The sequence below is a fragment of the Urtica dioica genome, chromosome 9, assembly GCF_054948205.1.
Source record: "Urtica dioica subsp. dioica isolate 48M chromosome 9, U.dioica_male_clone48M_v1_H2, whole genome shotgun sequence".
Taxonomy (NCBI): domain Eukaryota; kingdom Viridiplantae; phylum Streptophyta; class Magnoliopsida; order Rosales; family Urticaceae; genus Urtica; species Urtica dioica.
This window is the reverse complement of record NC_142764.1, coordinates 21872003-21891916: the sequence shown is the minus strand read 5'-3', so window position 1 is coordinate 21891916 and position 19914 is coordinate 21872003. Positions and strand designations below refer to the sequence as shown.

Here is a 19914-nt window from a genome sequence, read left to right as displayed (position 1 = left end):
TATAGTCTTAACTATTAATTTCAGTAAAATTTGAATGACATAATTAATATGAACAAATATACAAAATAACCAAAGTTACAACTTTTTTTTAACAAACCGTTAAAATTTAGCACTCTTAATAAAACTGTTAGATGCTATAAATAATCTTTTTGATACATATACATGAGATATTTACACGTATATAAATTTATATGCATGGTAAAAAAACTATTGACACTGTTTTTACACTTTGACCATTATGTTAGTTTCTACAAACCTCAACTGTTTTGTTAGTTGACAAAACTAGTTTACAAAATCATTATTGAATTGAATAGTTTCAATAACCTATAGGGCCTATAGCCACAATTTTCAGATGACTAACAAATTTCGAAAGATTTAACTATCAGACAAATAATAATCACAAGCCATTTTTTTAGCCAAAAGAAAAAGAGGAAAGTTCTTAAACGAACAATTAGGGAGATAGAAGAAAGAATTAGAGGAGTATCAACTTGGTCAATTGGTCATCTCAAGATCTAGTTTAGATTTGGATTAAATTCCATATGCAGTACATTCTTCACATTCCAGATTCCATCATACATATAAAGAAAACAGGAGAAGAAGCTTTTTCATTACTCACTCATCTTATCTCCAACCCATAATGTCTGTTAAAAAAACCCAGACCAAAACTGAGAAGAAACAATATATATACAAGGGCACTTCACAAAACCCCAGACCAAAACCGAGAAGAAAAATTCCACTTAACAGTGCAAGGACAAATCACAAAACTCATCTACAAAAAGACCTTTCATTCCTATAGCCAAACACATTCCTCTGCATTGTATTACTATAAACTATAACGGCGTCACCTTCCAAACAAAAATAGGCCAAAAAAAAAAAAAATGTCATTTCTTTTCTACGATATATGATACATGGGTTTTTGTTTCTTCCTAGAGCCACAATTTCCACCCAGATGTTCAACCGACCCGAGACCGAGAAGAATCCAAAAAGGCCAGTTTTTTTACACTTCGAAAATAAGCCTCGGCTCTTGTTAGTTTGAGATAAAATTTGGATCATGGATTCTAAATTCTGATGAAGTGACATCAAAAATTTTGTGAGAATTTTCCATCACTTCTCTTGAAGTATACGCACCAAGCTCTACATTTTTTAGAGAAGACTTACCAAAGGGCATTATGTGAATCTGCCAATCTGTGGGTATGGACTTCTGTCCATTCAACAAGGGACCGTGATTTGGCTGTTCAATAGATCATCCATCAAAGTTAGCCATGGCTGGTCGGAGAACTGGCTTCGTTTCTTCTACTTAAGGATCTTTCTTCAATCTTTTGCATAAGAAAGTGCAAAATCTTTAATCCTTTGTTTAAGGTGCTGCAAGATAAAACAATTATGTGTCTATGTATAGCTATAAACAAAAACTACAAGTTCGTAACGTTGGCATAGCAGGAATTGAAGTGGAGTTTGCATGACTTACCTTCAATTCTTCGTGAAGCACCACAAATATTTTCTTCAGCCTCTTGTGTCTCTGCAGTTTTTAGCATCGCCCAAGTCAGAGAAATTTCATTCGGAGGAATGTAATTTCTGAAGAACATTTTGTTGGTGGTCGCAAGTTATATGGGGTATATAAAATGATGAGCTAGCAGAATTATTTAGGGCATCACTTTATCAGATAATCCTGCTCAAGTTCCTGCCTATTAATTTATTTCCTTAATATCTAAGCAGGAGTAACTACAAATTTTTCTACAGAAAGTAAAATTTTGCATATCCTAATGAATTATGTACGAGTCCACCACATTAATTGAGATGGTAACGACGCTGGCAGAATTTAAAGACAGCCGTTTGAACAATGTCCTTTGGTAAATAGTTTTAGGCCCCGTCTGTTTAAATGGTTTTTATGAACAGTTTAAGCTTTAAAAAAAACTGGTGATAGTTTAAACTCATCGGCTTGGATTAAGAGTTGTTTGGGATGAAAGCTAGAACTGAGCAGTTGAAGTTAAGCTGTAGTAAAAAATGATTATTTAACAGCTAAATTTAAAAGAACAAACATAATGAAAAATTGACTAAGAAACAGATCAGAAAAGAAACACAATAAAAGTCAGACTTGAGTTATAACATACAGCTCCACATTGAGAATAAGATTCCTTCAGCTGCCCCAAGATGTTATAGTAACTCTCCGAATCCCTGCCTTTTGCGAGCTCAAGTTCCTTTCCAAGTTTCTGAAACTCGCTCCTGAATTCAATCTCAAAATGAGTTCTGTACTTTAAGGTACATAATATTCAAGAATATAAATACCAAGGAAACTAGCTTAAATCTGCCAAAACTTGTTAATGGATTATGTTTTCTAGACATACCTATAACTTTCCAAGATCTTGTTAATAGAGCAATATGAATCATACTTGTCACGATACTCCTGCACATACTCTTTGTACCTATCAGAGAAAGAAAAATTAATATTTTAAAAAGAAAGTGAAGGTAGATAATGATGTGGGATCTATAGACATAAAACTATACTTACTGAGAGGGATCCTTTATAGGGGCCTTGAGGTCTGGCTCATCCTTTTCATATTTAGAGTAGGAACAACTATTTTCATCCGATGAGGAATCCCTTCTCTTTCTATCACTGTTGTTACCATCAGCCAAAAGAAACTCATTTCGCCCATTAGGTAACTCCGGTAAGGCATTAGATGTGCCTCTTTTTCGTTCTCTAGTAGAGTTGGAAACTACTTCTTTTCTAGTATCATGAAGCTGAGGAGGGGGTACTTTCCTGTTGCTTTCTCCATAGCCTTCAAGATCATTCCCTGGTTTCGCACTAGCTTCATTTTGCCTAGAACTCCCATTAGCGTCTTCCAATTTGTTAGACTGAGGCCCTGTTTCGCCGTTATCTGCTACTCTCAAGTGGTGCTGTGACATCTTCTGTTGATTCCGTATTATATCTTCACTACGGTCTTCGTAATTCCTCTTTTTTCCTGAGCCCTCCAAATTGCTCAGATCCTTGGAATTCAGGTCAAGTCCGGTCGGCTTTCCGAAATCTAAATTTGCCTTTCCAGAAGGCCTCCCTTTACTTGTGTCTGAAATCCAGTTATCCGAAGGGACTGGTTTATTCTCTGACTGTTTGAATGAACCTTTTCTCTCAAATTGCTTTTTGGAAGGTGTTTCCTCAAGAAGGGGCTCACGAAGTTCACCTAACTCCAAATCCGAGTATTCTCTTTGAAGCTTACTACCCCTCCCATTTACAGCTGGGGATCTATATCCACCAGTTTTGCTGTTCTCATTGAGCGAGGGACCCGGGAATGAGCCAGAAACCTGTCCACCATCCTTGGCCTTACCAATTACACCATGTTTCTTGTAATGCGAATCAGAAGGGGTCGATTTTTTTCCTTTCGCGCTACCTTCCTTGGTATTTCTAGGGGCCTTAAGCTCATTTGCATAGCCATCCTCATGTGGAGCACCTTTATGAGATTTACACTTTTGCAAGGCTGAACCCTCATGAACACGAGAGCTCTTTTCAAAAGATTTATGGCCATGTCCCATGCCGTCAACATGATTATTGGGTCTCTCCGTTAAGTCAGAAGCCTTATGCTGTGCGCCTTGTTCAGTTAATCTTATACCAGAATGCTGAAAGTCCGCACTAGATTTTCCAATGATTGCTTCGCTATTCCCTTTAGGTATGGTAAGCTCATCGTTACCCTCCCTATCGGATCCATTTGTTGCATGGACAATGGAGGCAGTATGAGGGTCTTCAAGTCTATCAGAAGGATATTTGGTGGAACTCTCTTGGATATGGATATTCTTGCCTCCAGAAACAGGAAGTTGGCGAGCAGCGGTCTCTGTTTTTGATCTTTTTACTTTCTCCGGTTTGTTACCAGAGTGTTTCATGTCCAGAGCCCTTTTGTGCTTCCCTTTTAATTTCCTCTCAGAGCTATCATATTTCTCATTTACAGTACCACCCCTCGGAGTATTGTCCTTTAGATCAAACAAACTTCCTATAAAATTCTGGCGTTCCTGGAGCTCATCCCGATTGGGAGAAGCACTGGACTTTTCAAATGGCTTTTGATGTTCCTCGCTGGGAAAGGAGATACCAGCTATGCCCATTTCTGTTTCAGCTTTCCCATCAGGCACATCTTCCTCGATATCAACAGCATCAGATTCATGATCATCTTGCTTCGCATCATTCTCAACTTGCACAGGTCTGCCATCAGGACTTCTCCACTGGGCTGGAGACCTAGAGAATGGGGGATCAGGTTGCAACTTTTGCTTTGGTTCTTTATCATCATCGCTCATTATATCGACATCCACATCGGAGCCCTCCTTACTGTTGGAAGATGCATCGCTATCACTATCACTGCTACTCCCACTCCCACTACCCACTGGGCTTCCACTATCACTTCCACTGTCGCTGCTATCACTGTCACTATCACTGTCACTTCCACTATCACTAGAACTTCCTGCATGCCCTTCACTATTGTCAGAGGCCTTTCTTTCACCCACGGGATCTGGCGAATGCTGTTGAATATCAGTCTTTATTGAAGCGTTAAGATTGTCTTCAATATCAGTGTTCAACAGCTCCTTTTCGTCAATTTCATGAAGAGGTATACCCTCCTTTATATCAGAATCTAGCGCTTGTAGATGATCAAGATTTTCTTCAGCAGCAGGTGTTTGGCGAAGGTTCTCTTCTGGAGAACTGTAAATTAAAAACTGATATCAGTAGCAGAAGAGGAATTCACTTTAACTCATATAAACAGGTATGACCTATATGGATGAATGTAAGAGGGAATTCATCTAGTTGTGATATGTTATAGTCAGGAACAGCAGAAAATGGTAACATAGCAATGACATTCTACATTCTCTTGAAAGAGAGTGATGACAACCCTCCGAGTAGTTTGAATTATCTAAGCAAACTGTCTTCATGACTCAGATTAAGACATAGTAATACACAACTACCAAAACAACAAATATACAGTGAAACCACTCTGATCAACACAAAGAAACCGTTATTCTTACAGCTCATTGTAACATATACACTTGTCTTGCTGTGCTATGGAAACTAAATACAGATGCAGAGGGATATGAACTGTACTTATCCATCTATCCCCAACAAATCATTGTGACGGATAACTTGTTTATGGAAACTTTATACACATGTTGAGGTAGAAGAGCATCAGTTTTACATATCCTCTCCAATCAATCCTCTGATGGTGCCATTCACAATGCATCCTAGCATTATTTCCAATTTATTGTCGCTACTTTTTTTAGAGACAGATTTAGTGCTGCTATGTACTTCAGTTTACTACTCTATACAGAAGATGCAGATTAAAAACATATGCAGAAGGACTGTAGTTGATCTTAAAGTCACATACCTTCCAGAGTCCAATGAAGGTTTCTTGACACCTTCTGACTCCGATTCGGATTTCAAGAGATATCTCCCTGGAACTTGTGAAGTTGCAATCTGGTCACGTTTGAATGGAATGGCAGGATCATGAGCAAATCAATTATGTTCTGATGAAAAAATCATATTAGGGAGATTTCTCACTTACTCTCTTTAATATGGGCTCTATTTGCCGTACAGAGTTGGGGATTGAGTCTCCAAGAGCTTTCTCCAAGGCCTGTGAACAGAATAGAAAGAGCAACAAGATAATTGAAGATTACATCAGTCACTAAAACTTGAGCAAAAGTCCTTTATAATTTAAAAAAAAATAAAAAAAATAATCAAATTAGTTCAATTATTGATTCCCTACCTTCAAACTCATCCCCTTTGGATTTTCTCTTAGCAAATTAAACAGCATACTCTGCAAATCCATGGGTTTAGTTCCAACGTTGCTTTTACGCCCTATGATTTCACGTGCTACACTAGTACTAGTAGCTCTAGGTGGGATTTCTTTGTCAGATGCCATAGCAGCTTTGTCTTTACCAATCACTTCGTTTAGGATCGCATCAGCGGCACTAGCTTGATTCTTGTAAGCATTTACAGCTCTGAATGGAGACGCTGCTGGATCAGATTGCTCAGGTGGAGATGGAATTGGAGATGAAGAGTGTTTAGCCTTGGCAATTGCACTCGATGACATTCCAGATTTATATGCTAGTTTAGGGGGGCCACCTACTGCAATTGCAAGTAGTAAAACCAAGTTATGAATAAAGTACAAGGTACATAAAATTCTAATCAAATTGTAAAAGCAAACTTTACATACATATTTTAAGTAAACCAGAAACATCTCATAAAATGAAACCCAAGGGGTTGGTCTAACGGCAAGAGAAATTTTTGGGACCTTATCAGTCCACAATTCGGTTCCCCCTGGATGCAACAATTGGGGCCACTAGAGTAGTCTCCCGTTCGAGAATGTCGGGGCCTCGTAAATTTAGCCGGGTTTAACCCATACACCACGGTTATTAAAAATAAAAATCTCATAAAACGATACCTTGATGTGCATCTGTTTTCCTTTTCTTAGGCGGAGGCTCTTTCTTATGCTTGAATTGCTTCCATGGATTTGCTGGAAATATAAAAGACATCAGCTACTTCACACGTATCAGTAATTTAACTACTTGGCAAGCATCAAAGGGGGAAAAAAGTAAGAAGAGCAACGTGCTTCATTTGGTAAAGCATCTTTCTGCCTTAAAAGTAAGCTTTTTAAGATCCTGCTGCGACGACTTCCAACAAAGCCATAATGGCAAGAAAGTTAACCACGATATAATCCTAACACTTAATGCTGAAGCCTTCCAAAGATACACAGGAAAATTATGCCACGCTCTCATCCAGCTAAAAGATAACGACAAAGTGGCTGATCCGTTAAATTCCAAAAAGACACATGTTTCTATATCAAGGCCTACCATTCTATCAGTTTTGGAAATATATAAACTTTGTGATTACAGTGGTGAGGTCGTCATTTCATTGTTTGCACTTAAGTACTATTTGAACATTTTGATGCAAATCGCAAACAAATTAAAGGGTGATCAATTCTTACAATACATAATTTCACCAAGCTTTGACATAAACTGACCAATTAAGTGACAAGGAGAAAATGGAACTATGAAGGATCTAAATAGAAGCTTACTCTCAACAGCAGCCAACTGCTTTATTTGACTCTTCATAGACGGGTTCCCCGGATCTAAGACAATAGCTCTGTATTCATCACACATAAGTTTCAAACTATGTCACTAGAAAGAAAAAACAAAAAAAAAAAAGCACCAAAACTCAAGCAGCTATTACTAACCAACCATGGGCCTAGCAAAATATAAAACAAGTATAACTCAAGTTCTCACATCCCAAGACATACCTTCGTAAGTCCTTCTCGCGTTTAGCTTCCTCTGACAGCTTCTTGACATGGTTCTTTGTAGACTCATCCAAGATTCGCTGCACGTTTAGCTTGCGCCAAGCACAACCAGACTCCACAAGCAAACCATCCCCATCTTCCCCGCTCTCACGTTGCTCATATATGTCACACAGATCACCCGTTTCCCGTGACGACGTAAATTTAAATTCCTTGCCACCAACATCAATAACCTGACACGTCATAGAATGCCAGGATTCAATCATTCGTCATAAACAAAGTTAAACAACCAGCATTTCAATCCAATTCTTATTAACTAATACACCACCAACACGAATCAGAATAAGCTCCCAAGATGCAAAGAGACGTAAATGAAGCACAAATTTGAATGAAATCAACCATCTGAAAAACTAACTTCAGCAAAACTGAAAGCTTGTGAATAAAGGTACTTTGAGGAAAGCACAAACAGAAACTTAACTAAAAGGAACCTTAGCTAGATAAAATTCAACGTATTCACTGAGAATCCACCAATGAAACCTCACACATTTAAAAATATCCTAATTTAATTAGCAAACTAACACAGCTCAAATCACTATCTTCTTCCAATCCAACTATTCCACCGAGAAAAACAAACAAACAAACAAAGACGAGGGGAAACGAAATTACATTCCCGGTGGGATTATTAGCAACGGAATCGAACTTGATACGGGCGGTTCCACCGCCGGACTCGAGTCGCTTGATCTCGTCCACCAAATCCGGAGCCAATCGGATAATCATCGCGAAAGCAAGCGGATTCTTTCCGGTAACGAGACTGAACGTCTCTTCCACCGCCGGCGGAGCGGCGGCGGTGCCGCGGCCGCGGGAATTACCGCCGAGCGATAGGCGGCGTTGCGGTGGGAGCATAGAGTTGACGCCGCGCTTGGCTCCGGTTCCGCGTCCGGCGCCGGCGCCGCCGCGGCCGAGCTTGGAGGCTCCGAACATGGCGGTATTGTGAGATGGGAGGAGGAGAGAGAGAGAGAGAGAAGTGGCGTTGAAACGGGCGCTTCGAGTCCCGACACGAAACCACCGATAATATACAACTGGTGGTTTAATATGTGAAATTATGAATTACTATATTCTATTTTTCGTTTCTAGAAAAATCAAACGTGGGTGTAAAATTAGTACTAGGGTTATTTGGAGAAATTTACAATAATAATAAAAAATGACACCACTTAAGATATTTATTTTACTCTTTCCAAAAAATAAGATACATTTTACTGTGTTTATTGCTTAATTGACAATGGCAATTATATTTTTTTTTAGTGTAGGTATTAATATTAATGAGAGTATTATGTGAGCGAATTTTCAGTTATAAATTAGTTTGATGAGTAAGATGATCTTCTGATTCTTACTTTTCATTTCTAACCTAATTTGTCTAATAATTAAAAAAAATATAATTTAAACTAAGACAAAGTGTACACTACATATACATAAATTGAATTATTTTCTTAATATTTAAATAATTTAGTTATAATTTTTGTTTGGATTAGCTATTTGATTCTTTGATATAATAACATATACTCAAAATAATGTATGTTATTGGCAGTGACGGATCTAGGTGGGGGCCAGGATGGGCCAATGCCCTCCCTCAATTTGTGAAAATTATTTTTTAACCCCAAATTTTTATACTTTTTTATAATTTTACCCCTAAATTTTACTAATAATTATGTTTTTGACCCAAATTTGTAAGTTTTTTTTCAATAATGCCCCTCCTAAAAAATATTTCTCAAATTTGCCCCCCCTTGATTGAAATTCTGGCTCCATCACTGGTTATTGGTATAATATAATATAGTATTAGTAACTATGATTATAATATACATAAAAAAATTATACAAAATATATTGATGAAAGATGGAGAAAAAAGAAAATAATATAAATAAAAAGATATACAAAATATATTGATGAGAGAGGAGCAAAAACTAAAGCTCGGAAAAAAAGGACAATGTATGTAATTGATAAAGTATAATATATTATTAGTAATTATGATTATAATATACATAAAAAAAATTATACAAAATATATTGATGTTTGGAAGGGGAAAAAATCAAAATTGGAAGGCAAAAAAAAAATGAAAATCGGAAGGCAAAAAAAAAAAAAATCAAAATCGGAAGGAAAAACAAAATGGCCTCCACATGTCGCTGCCTGGCGGCACCAGGATTCAAGTTGAAATAAAATATATACAAAATATATCGATGAGAGAGGGAGAAAAATTAAAGATCGGAAAAAAAATGATAATATATGTTATTGATATAGTATTAGTAATTATTATTATAATATATGTAAAAAAATTACATAAAATATATTGATGTTTGTAAGGAAAAAAAAATTAAATTGGAAGGGAAAAAAAAATTAGAAGGTTAAGGCAAAAGAAAAAAAAAAAAGTTCCGCTCGGTAGGCAAAAAAAAAATCGATAAACAAGAGGAAAAAAAAGAAGTTCCACCACGTGTCGCCGCTTGGCGGCGCCACGTGGCGGAACCAGGTTGAAAGTTGAAGAGGCAGTGCCTCTTATTAACTATGTTATTGATATAAAAAAAAAATAATAATAAATAATTACTCATAGATACCGCCCATTCCCTATGACGTGTAGAAGTACAACTTATTTAAACGGGCTGGAAACGACACGGCCCAATAGGTGGAAAGCTCATTCGGATCCGGTTCTGGGTTGGACTCATCGTTTTCTATTTACACAATGCGAAAGAGAAGTTAGAGTCGAAATTCACTTCTCTTTCTCTTCTCCTTTGCCTCCTCACCAAGCCAAGCTCTGTGTTACCTTCTCCGAAGCTCTTCAACCATGATTACAGGTTCCTACCAGACAGTCGCTTAACCTTTATTTTCTCATTTCGCTAAACTAGTGTTGGCTGATTTAATTGTATCCTAACTCGCGATTCTCATTTTCGTTGGTTTACCGTTTCTGAGCAATTTCATCAGATATATTCGAACTACGCCGTGACTTCTTTATCGTATCACTGTTTCCTTATAGTTAGGACTAGGTTTAAATCGCATTGGATTTAGGACTCCTTTTTAATTACTTGAGGTCAGAGGATACAATCATTACTCGTTTTTGCTGTTCTTTTAGTTGCAGTTGATTGGAATTTAGATCTGGAGTCTTCTGGAGTCGTAGGGTTTTACATTTTCTTTAGGTTTTTTGGTTATTGTTTCCCTTTAAATGGATTGTGGTTAGACTTTGGAGAGCAAAATGCCACGAGGTTCTCAAAGATTATAACGTGTTTGTTTCTTTTTCTTTTTTATTTTTATTTTATGATTATATAAATCATAATTCAAAATCCAATTCTCGAAAACTGTAGTTTCTCATCCGGTGATTTGGCTAGTGTCCTTTAAATGCCAATGATTATTGGATGGATATTACACAAAATTGACTTCATTTGGCGGTTTTTCGACTCCCTGATTTTGTAGGTTCATATAGGGTTTCAAGTTTTGGCTTCTGACAGCTTTTGTTACTTTTGTAGTGAGTGTGAAATGGCAGAAGGAGATGCTTAAGGATGTGGAAATCGACACAACTCAGCCACCTTATGTCTTCAAGTGCCAGCTGTTTGATCTGACTGGGGTTCCTCCAGAAAGGCAAAAAATTATGGTCAAAGGTGGTTTGTTGAAGGTAAGAGATTGTTACGTAAGAGGCTGATCGGTATATATGAAGTTTCATTTTGTAAACATAGTCTATTTATAAGACCTTTTGGCCTAGTTAAACTTATTAGTTTTGTCACTGACCTTGTTTTCATTTCACAATGCAGGATGATGCGGATTGGTCGACAGTAGGAGTGAAACAGGTGAGTGCGTGTGTGGTGTTCTTATGGTGGTTTTTGTTTCATTATTTTTCTAACGAATGACTATGTAATATGTGTAATGTATAGGGTCAAAGGTTGATGATGATGGGAACAGCGGATGAGATTATAAAGGCACCAGAAAAAGGTCCTGTTTTTATGGAGGATCTTCCAGAAGAAGAACAAGCTGCTAATTTGGTAATGTTTATGATTCCCACACACTACCAAAAAAAAAGATCAGGGTTATTTGATTGAAGTTGGTAATGGCTGCACAATTTTCGTTTTTCGACATTATGATTATCCATAACTATTATGCCTAGAGTTATTGTTTTGTGAAATATTTATTTCTTAAATCAACTTATTTATTCTCATGTTTACCATGCAATTGGATTTTCCTTATTTATTTGAGGCGAAGGGACTCAATTTCTTTTCCTCCTCTTTAAATTTTTATATGGTAAACAAATAAAAACAAACATACTATGCACGTATATACAAACTAACAACCCTGTTTGTGCTTGTTGTTTCTTTCCTCTAAGCTCCTAGCCTTTCTAATATTTCACGCGATCTTGTTCTTCTGGATCATGCTTAGTATGCTAAAAATCCTGTGCTGTTTGTGCTATTCCAGGGTCATGGTCCTGGTTTATTCAACCTGGGAAACACGTGTTACATGAATTCAACTTTGCAATGCCTGCATTCTGTCCCGGAGCTAAAGTCAGCTTTAACCAGGTGAGGTTTATTCTCTTGAAAAAAACATGCATTAATTTCGCAAAGATTTGGTAGTCATATCGTACTTTTGGTCTTACTTAGCTATTCAAATGCTGGGAGAAGCAATGAGGTGGATCAGACTTCTCACGCACTGACAGTTGCAACTCGTGATTTGTTTAATGAATTGGATAAAAGTGTCAAGCCCGTAGCTCCTATGCAATTTTGGATGGTTAGTGTTTTTGTTCCTTTGATCACTCCATCACCTTCTTTCATTTTTCTCTTCATGCTTCATGATTCATGAACCATAGATTATCTTCTATGTTTAGCTTGCTGACAAGCAAAGAATCTTTTTTTTTTTTAATTTTTTTATATCACACTGCAACTGGATATGCCTATGTATGATACTACCCGACTGACTGATGAATTCGGATCGATCTTGATCTCGTACTTTAAGTAGTAATGGGTTCCAAACAACGAGCATTCATTCTGGTTTTCTTTTGGCACAGTATTCGCTATGCATTAGAGAAGCTTGTCAAACATTTTCACTCTAAAACTAGTGATGTTCTTCTTGCTTTTGTCTCATCTTTGTTCTGCTGCTTTATTGTTGTTAGACTAGTAGTTTCAAAAGCTAATTAACAATCAGGAGCTTCTTTAACGATCTTATTAGATTTATCTTGTCCCCATCAATAATACAATGTATCTTTTTTATTTTCCGTTTTGTGCAGGTTCTGCGTAAGAAGTACCCTCAGTTTGGTCAGATGCATAACAACTACTTCATGCAGCAGGTTGTTAAATTCTCTTTACTTAATTTTAAGGATCCGACATCGCTTTTCTGATAGTATATCAACCAATTTATTATAATTTTTTTTTATAGGACGCTGAAGAATGTTGGACACAGCTTCTGTATACCCTTTCCCAGGCTCTCACATCATCAGGGTCAAGGTAATATATTCTTAAGTTTCATAGCATCCGAGAACCTTATCTTTCATTTTTGGCATTGCTTAACTGTTCTAATGTTTTCTTTTTGTGGCTCTCACTTTATAATAACATTAAGAACAATATTTTGATGTATGCATGCATAGTATTAGTCTGGTGCTCTCTGTGTTTGTATTTGCTGCTGGTTCTTACTTGACAACGACTTTTCATGCAGTGAAACTAGAGATGCTGTGAAAGATCTGTTTGGTGTCAACCTTGTAAGCAGGTTAGATATCTTCAGTTGTGTGATATGATACTGAGCTAGTTACATTTATCTTGAAAAAGGCAGGTTCATAGACTTTATGGAGTTCCAAAATTCCAAGGAATTTGCTTGTGTTCATTCCATGTGTTGATGTTAACATTTTCATATTCTCTCCTTGATCTGGGAAGCATTGTAATGAAAACATTTGTAGTGTTCTCTTGCTCATAAATCTATCCCTAATATTGCTAGTTCATTATCATTTATCTTTGAATTGTGAGACTATCCCAGTTTAATGATCTTGATCATGACATATGTTGATGATTGTTGGTCATGTAGACGTTTTCTGAATTCTCTTGGTTTTATTTTTCCCTCCCTATTTGTTTGCTGGAATGTTAGGGTTCATTGCCAGGAAAGTGGCGAAGAGAGCTCAGAATCGGAATCTGTTCATTCCCTCAAGTGTCACATATCACATGAGGTGAACCATTTGCACGAAGGACTAAAACACGTAAGTCTAGTCTTGTCTTTAAAATGTTTACTTTCTACATCTATCTGTGATCATATCACTCTATAACTGCTTTTGCTCTCTATACTGTCCAGACGGTAAACCGAAGAAGAACACTGAATCCTTTTTATTATTCTGCTGGCTTTATGTAGGGATTGAAGTCTGAACTGGAAAAAAATTCTCCAACTTTGGGGCGTAGTGCAGTTTACCTGAAGGAGTCGTGTATCACTGGTCTTCCAAAGTAGGAGATTGACTTTTCCATGCTATCATTAAAAAAAATCCTCATTAAGTGTTTTATTTTATTTTTTTATTTTATTTTTAACATGGGCATATGGATCGCAAATTCTGGCCGACTTAAATACGATTCATATTGTCTGTGTGGATATATGTTCGCTTCCGAGAGAGACTTGAGGTCCACAATAGTTTCCCTTTAATCTTATTCATTTGTTAAATCTTGAATTTTCAGGTACTTGACCATTCAGTTTGTTAGATTTTTCTGGAAAAGAGAATCAAATCAGAAGGCCAAGATTTTGAGGGTGAGATCTCTTTTTTCCTGTTTTAGATAAACTTGCACAGTTAAGTGATTTGGTTTATTTCATCCTCTTCTTTGTGCATGATCTTGGTCCTTTAAATACATATGGTTTCCTGCTTACACTCTTTGTTACGGAATCCTCTTTTTTGCTCATCTTGAATCAAACCAGAGTGTTAAAATTCTTTGTATGTTTACTCCTATCAGAAAGTAGATTACCCATTGGAGCTAGACGTTTATGATCTGTGTTCGGATGAACTTCGCCAAAAGTTGAACACTCCTCGACAGGTACAATTTTGGTTTCGAATTGAATGACAACATTTTTTATGCCCCAGTTTCTTCCCAAATGTTTTTAAATCATCTTCCTAACCCTGAAAACGGACTATAGATCCTGCGTGATGAGGAAGGGAAAAAGCTCGGTCTGAAAATCACCACCCCAAAGGACTCGACTCCAAAGGACAATGATGTCAAGATGTCTGAGGGAGAGGTTTGATATGTCTTCAGTTTCCAAACCAACTTGAGAATATGGTTTTTATTTTACTAATTCTTAATATTATTCTATAATCTCTGTTTTGATATGTTAATATAACAGGGACCCTCGGACGGAAGTGGCGAGTCATCAAACTCTACTACACCTGCAGAGGGTAAAAATCATAAACTCAATTTTAGCTGAACTATCTAATTTTGTGTTTTACCTGGCCGGTCCAGTCGAGATGTGCATTTGTTTTTGGGCTAATTCTTACACGTTGCTGACAGGTACTTCGTCATCGAAAGAGGGCCAAATGACGGGGGTTTATGACTTGGTTGCGGTGCTGACCCACAAGGGTCGAAGTGCTGACTCGGGGCATTATGTTGCTTGGGTCAAGCAAGAAAACGGTGAGTTATACAAAAACCATTATTAATAGCCTCACCTCATTTCTAACAGTTTTCGAGTTGATAATTTTTTTTCTTCTTCTAGGGAAATGGATCTTGTTTGATGATGATAATCCCATCCCTCAGCGAGAGGAAGATATCACAAAATTGTCCGGAGGAGGTAATACACTTCCATGTTTGTTTACTGCTTTTGTAAATTTCAGGGGCCACGTTTTATCGAACAATGTTCTTGGAATCATCACCATTAATTATTATTTTATTTTATGCGTACAAGTACAACAATTCCTCTAGCTAGTTTACAATAATTAAGCACTGATTTCACTCTAATTTATCTAATTTTTTCCCCTTGCAGGTGATTGGCACATGGCGTATATTTGCATCTACAAGGCCCGAGTACTTACCATGTGACGTGTCTTTTATTCATCTACCAGGGAAAAAAAACCAATTACATTAGTAATTCTCATTCGTTAGAATTTCTAATACAGGTCCTTTGATACGTTTGTAGTTTGTACCAATTGTTTGTTACAATTTGTTCTAAGCGTCCTGCTTTTCTCTCAACCTTTTGAAACCCAAAAGCTAACACAATGCATCCTGTCATTTATTATTAGTATTTTATTTTTCATTTTATATTAAAAAAATCAATTCTAATAATGTGCAAGTGCATCAGAAAAAACATCTCTTGGCCAATGGCGATATTAAAAATAATATTTGTAGTGCCGACACGGGACTGAAGGGACTTGATATATTTATTTTGCTCTTGACATGCTCCAAAACTATGAAAATGTGAGAGGACGTCTATTAATTTTAAATTAGGGGGAAGAAATTAATTTTATAATTATATTGTTTTGACATTAGGTTTTAGCAACAGAAGATTTAAGGGAAACGTAATCTAACGATGGAGTGAAATAATAACTTTTATTTCTTTCTTTTTAGTGTTATAGATCGCAATTATCTCGAAGCACAGTAAGAAAGAATAAATTACGAGCATTTTTGTGTGTGACAAATTCGATAAACATAATTTGGTGTGCTGTATAGATACATGAAAGTTAAAAATTAGCAAAACCGTCCCCTAGGAAGTTAGCCTAACACCCTAAAGTAAAGTCCCTCTAAAAAATTAAATGAAAGAAATTTATATATATACATATATTGAGTTTTCAAGCAAATTGACCATTGATTTAGTGATTGATAGGAAGTTGATTTTTGTAGGGACATCTGCGCTATGTTGGGTTCAACCTCACGACCTCACTACAAACTAGAGATTACGAGATATTTGATTTTTACTAAAGTGTTTCAAATTGATTTTTATATACATCAAATGTGCAAACTTGTTATACAAAATTTTCCATTTTCAATAGCCTTCAGTAGTTCACAGTTTCGTCTTTCTCACTTCATATCTTACTCTCATTCTTGTTCATCTTTCATATTTTGTCCCTCTTTCACTTTCACCTCTAAATACTAAAAAGGCCGAGTCTTGATGAGTAAAGAACTTGAGGAGAAGCAAAAATTCCTCAATCACGTTTGTGTATATGAGAAAAATATCTTCCTTTGAATATTCGACTTTACAAGAGAGTGCACATACATTATTTTTTGTTTCCAATAAGTACCATCTATAATAATTGAGCTTATGTTAGATGGAAATGATGTCATTAATGTGCACTTATTATTCGACTTACAAGAAAGTACACGCATGCTATTGTTTATTTTCAATAGATACTAAAAATAATAATAGAGTTTATGTTAGATGGAAATGATCTAATCAATGTGCACTTATTATGTGACAGGTTCTTGGTGAGAAGCTAAACTAGTGTGATTCTTGTGTTTCCCTAAAAAACGATTATTAGAATCGTGTTGGAAGACTGATGAGATTAATTATTATATTCAAAAGTTTCTTAAAAGGATTTTAATTGGTTTTGAGATATCACAAAAGAGAGTAATATTGTAAAACTAAGACAGACTATGACTTATGCTTTGATTACCACACTTGCATTATATAAAGAAATTATAAAATTATAAGTTTTCTTTTCCTCTGTTTCTCGTATGTCTTAAAAGAATAATTAAATGATGACTCTAACTTTAGGAATTAAAGTTTTTAAGTATATTTTATGATTTATAACCCAAGTCAATTAAAAACTAAAAAAGTGCCGTTACTTATAGTCAAAGCCTTTGACATAAATGATGAAAGTGATGAAGTCCATGGAATTCTATTTCGGCCTTACTGGAATTTTGGTTCCAAATGATCTGGAATGTTCCAGTATAATTAATACCGGAATTCTGGCCAAACCGGAGTGACACATATCCAATTAATTTTGATTTTGTTCACGAAAAAAAACCCTAAAACAACCTCATATATTAAAATATCGTGAACAATACTATAATGATACTAGAAATTTTGTTTGTGAACAATACCAAAATATGATTTCAGTTATATACTATTCCAGAGGCCTTAGGTTAGTTTAGTCATGAACTTGATTTGTGGTGATTGTGCCGTTGTGACACTTTGTCCATTTAATCAATAAATTTGCTAAAATAGATATTATAAGACATAGATGATTTCAAATTAGCCTTTATGTTAAACTTAAAGTTGACAACAAACAATTTTTTTTAAACAACTAAAACAATATAGTCGACGCTAATCATGATCATGATTGATCATGGAATTACAACATGTGACCATCAAATTTAGTAAGAGCCCTAAATTGATGACTCTTAATTAAATGAAATAGAACTCATTTTGAATTATTTAACTCGATGAACAAATGGATAATTTATTCAATATGATATAATAGTATGTGTAATTTTGTCCATTCATAAGTTGGGAGATATTTGACAAATTATTGTTGGAGCTTTGACTACCAATTATAGTAGGGGAAAAGAAGTCCTATTGAACTTTCCTTATTTATGTGCAACTCTCACTCTCAAAACTTATCCAACAAAACAAATACTCGAACTAAGCTTGAATACAGTTTCCTATATTTAGGAGTTGGACCAGAACATGAGATCACTTAGAAAGGAACGTTAAAGTTCAGGGTATATGTACAAAAATCCCATTTTTTTCTTTTTTAACGCGTTGAACTTGAATCACGTCGACTAAAACAAAAACAAAAAACAGGTACACATAATAAACACATTTTTCTATTCATTTTTTATTATTATTTTAGATTCCTTTACTGTCTGCAGTTATTATAGCCGTCCAAAACGATCAGTGTTGTTTTTATCTGCGGTTTCATAAAATCATATACCAAGTTTTAAATGATACTTTAAAACTGGGAACTAACTTTTTTTTTCCACGTACCTTTTCTTCTTCTTCACGTAGTATAAAATAAATGCTTGGTAAAATAAAATAAAAAGTAATTTAAATTATTCTTTAACATATTTGTTAATTATAAATTCAATCGGAGGTTATATATCCGAAATCGAATCAGTGTTTAATTCCAACGTTATTATTAAAAAGCAAACGACAAATAATTTAAAAAACAGACGCACCTGAATTCTCATTATAACTACATAAAATAAAATAATAAATGAAAAAAAAAATTAAAATGTCGCCATCATCTATCTTGAAAAAGAGCAGTAGCCCTAAAAAAAGTCAGGAGTTCAGATACAAAAAATTCAAAGTCCACAATTGCAGCGTCAAAACGTGTAAAACCCAAAACAATATATATGGTCTCCAACTCCAACTAAGACCATATTAAAATATAAAATAAAAAGTCGTAGAGATGTCATCCTAGTTCTACACCCTATACTCATACCTACAAAACTACTCTTTTCCATTTGCATGTATAAAACTATAAATTCATTAGTCACCGTTGTTAAGTTATATCATGACTGTATTAGTATTACATCCATTATTATATTTTTTTCGTTCAAAACCAATCAAGTCCACGTCAACACTGATGTATTATTCTTCCTGGGCCACAGTCCTTATCTCTGCTGAAATTTCTGAGCAGTATGTGAAATAATTTTGCGTATACTAATTTATTTAAGAGCTCATATACATTAATACATGTGGCTGGTTTGGTTGTATATAAATTCGTTATAGCTAGGCTGGTCCAATATGTAGCTCATATGGTGGACCATATGTAGAGATCATAATTCAACTCCATTGATATATAAAATATTATTATATAGAGATCATTGGGGATCACTTTTACTTGAAAAGAATATATAGAGATATAAATCTGGATTTAAATAACTAACCTAACACCACACCACTTGCCCAAAGCCAAATTTTAGCAAATTTAACTATTGAATGGAGTTTTAATTTTTAAATGGGTGAGGATATGATATAGTAAAGACAGTCAGCTTTTATACTCGATTTCCAGATAGAACATTAATACAAAATAAAATAGGAATGGAAATAGGATACTTTTAGCGAGTTGGCAAATAGTATGGCTTGCCAAAATTAGGCTTTCCACGCCATCAACATAAATTGAACATTTTGTGATCTCTTCGACACACTCAAGAAAATAGCTCAAGTCGAGTGTCCATATGCTTTGGCCAAAGATAATATATTAAAAAAAAAACTAAAAAAATATCCCCTAACAACATTGTTCAATACTTTAATCACGCGAGTATATCAACCTAAATATTACCTAACTCAACCCTTAATAGTGGGAGAGAAGATATGATATGGATATGGTCAACTATAGCTTTTGGAGATATTTTTTTTTACACTTGGCATGTTGTGAGAATATTAGATCTACAAACAATTCCTATATATATTAATTAATATATCAAACAAGTAGAGAAGAGTTGAACTTTGTCTGGCCCTCAAAAGACAGACTTGAAATGTGCACTCTGTATCCCCTCACATCTTATGCATATATAATTGATAAATGACTTTAACAAGTAGTAATTTGGTCTTTTGAATAAAAAAAATATAACAATTATATTTTTAAAATTTTTATTAGTAATTGTATATTTATAATTGTTATTAATAGTAGATTTGTAAGTCTAATAAAAATGTTCAAAAATATAATTATTACTATTTTGATTCAAATTATCAAAATCTATAATAGTGAAATAGTGAAAGATCATCTCACAGGTCACGCCACACA

At 35.3% G+C, this 19914-nt stretch overlaps 2 protein-coding genes across 4 annotated transcripts; one reads left to right on the top strand and one right to left on the bottom strand.

Moving 5' to 3' along the window:
- Positions 1–579: 579 nt before the first annotated feature.
- LOC149385801 (dentin sialophosphoprotein-like protein) lies at positions 580–8309 on the bottom strand. Of its 3 annotated transcripts, XR_016301269.1 has the most exons (13): positions 7920–8309; positions 7260–7486; positions 7038–7105; positions 6405–6476; positions 5727–6088; positions 5526–5594; positions 5349–5437; positions 2507–4672; positions 2343–2420; positions 2109–2220; positions 1466–1516; positions 1159–1362; positions 580–1065 (listed from the first exon to the last, which is right to left on the bottom strand). XR_016301269.1 is itself a non-coding variant. In XM_089625485.1 (12 exons), exons 1-12 carry the CDS (start codon positions 8232–8234, stop codon positions 1312–1314), a joined length of 3660 nt encoding a protein of 1219 aa, XP_089481611.1. In that variant the 5' UTR covers positions 8235–8309; the 3' UTR covers positions 580–1311. The 3 variants fall into 3 exon arrangements, 2 of the variants coding, with proteins under 2 accessions (XP_089481611.1, XP_089481612.1); XM_089625485.1 differs by having other exon boundaries at positions 580–1362; XM_089625486.1 differs by having other exon boundaries at positions 580–1362; positions 5727–6085.
- A 1680-nt stretch (positions 8310–9989) lies between these two features.
- On the top strand, positions 9990–15508 carry LOC149385800 (ubiquitin carboxyl-terminal hydrolase 6-like). The gene is made up of 18 exons (XM_089625996.1): positions 9990–10093; positions 10760–10905; positions 11042–11077; positions 11162–11269; positions 11697–11797; positions 11879–12005; positions 12502–12561; positions 12651–12718; positions 12927–12977; positions 13350–13458; positions 13608–13696; positions 13922–13991; positions 14192–14272; positions 14373–14471; positions 14577–14628; positions 14741–14860; positions 14943–15017; positions 15210–15508. The coding sequence occupies exons 1-18, from the start codon at positions 10084–10086 to the stop codon at positions 15263–15265; spliced, it is 1458 nt and encodes a 485-aa protein (XP_089482122.1). The 5' UTR covers positions 9990–10083; the 3' UTR covers positions 15266–15508.
- The last annotated feature ends 4406 nt before the right edge of the window (positions 15509–19914 follow it).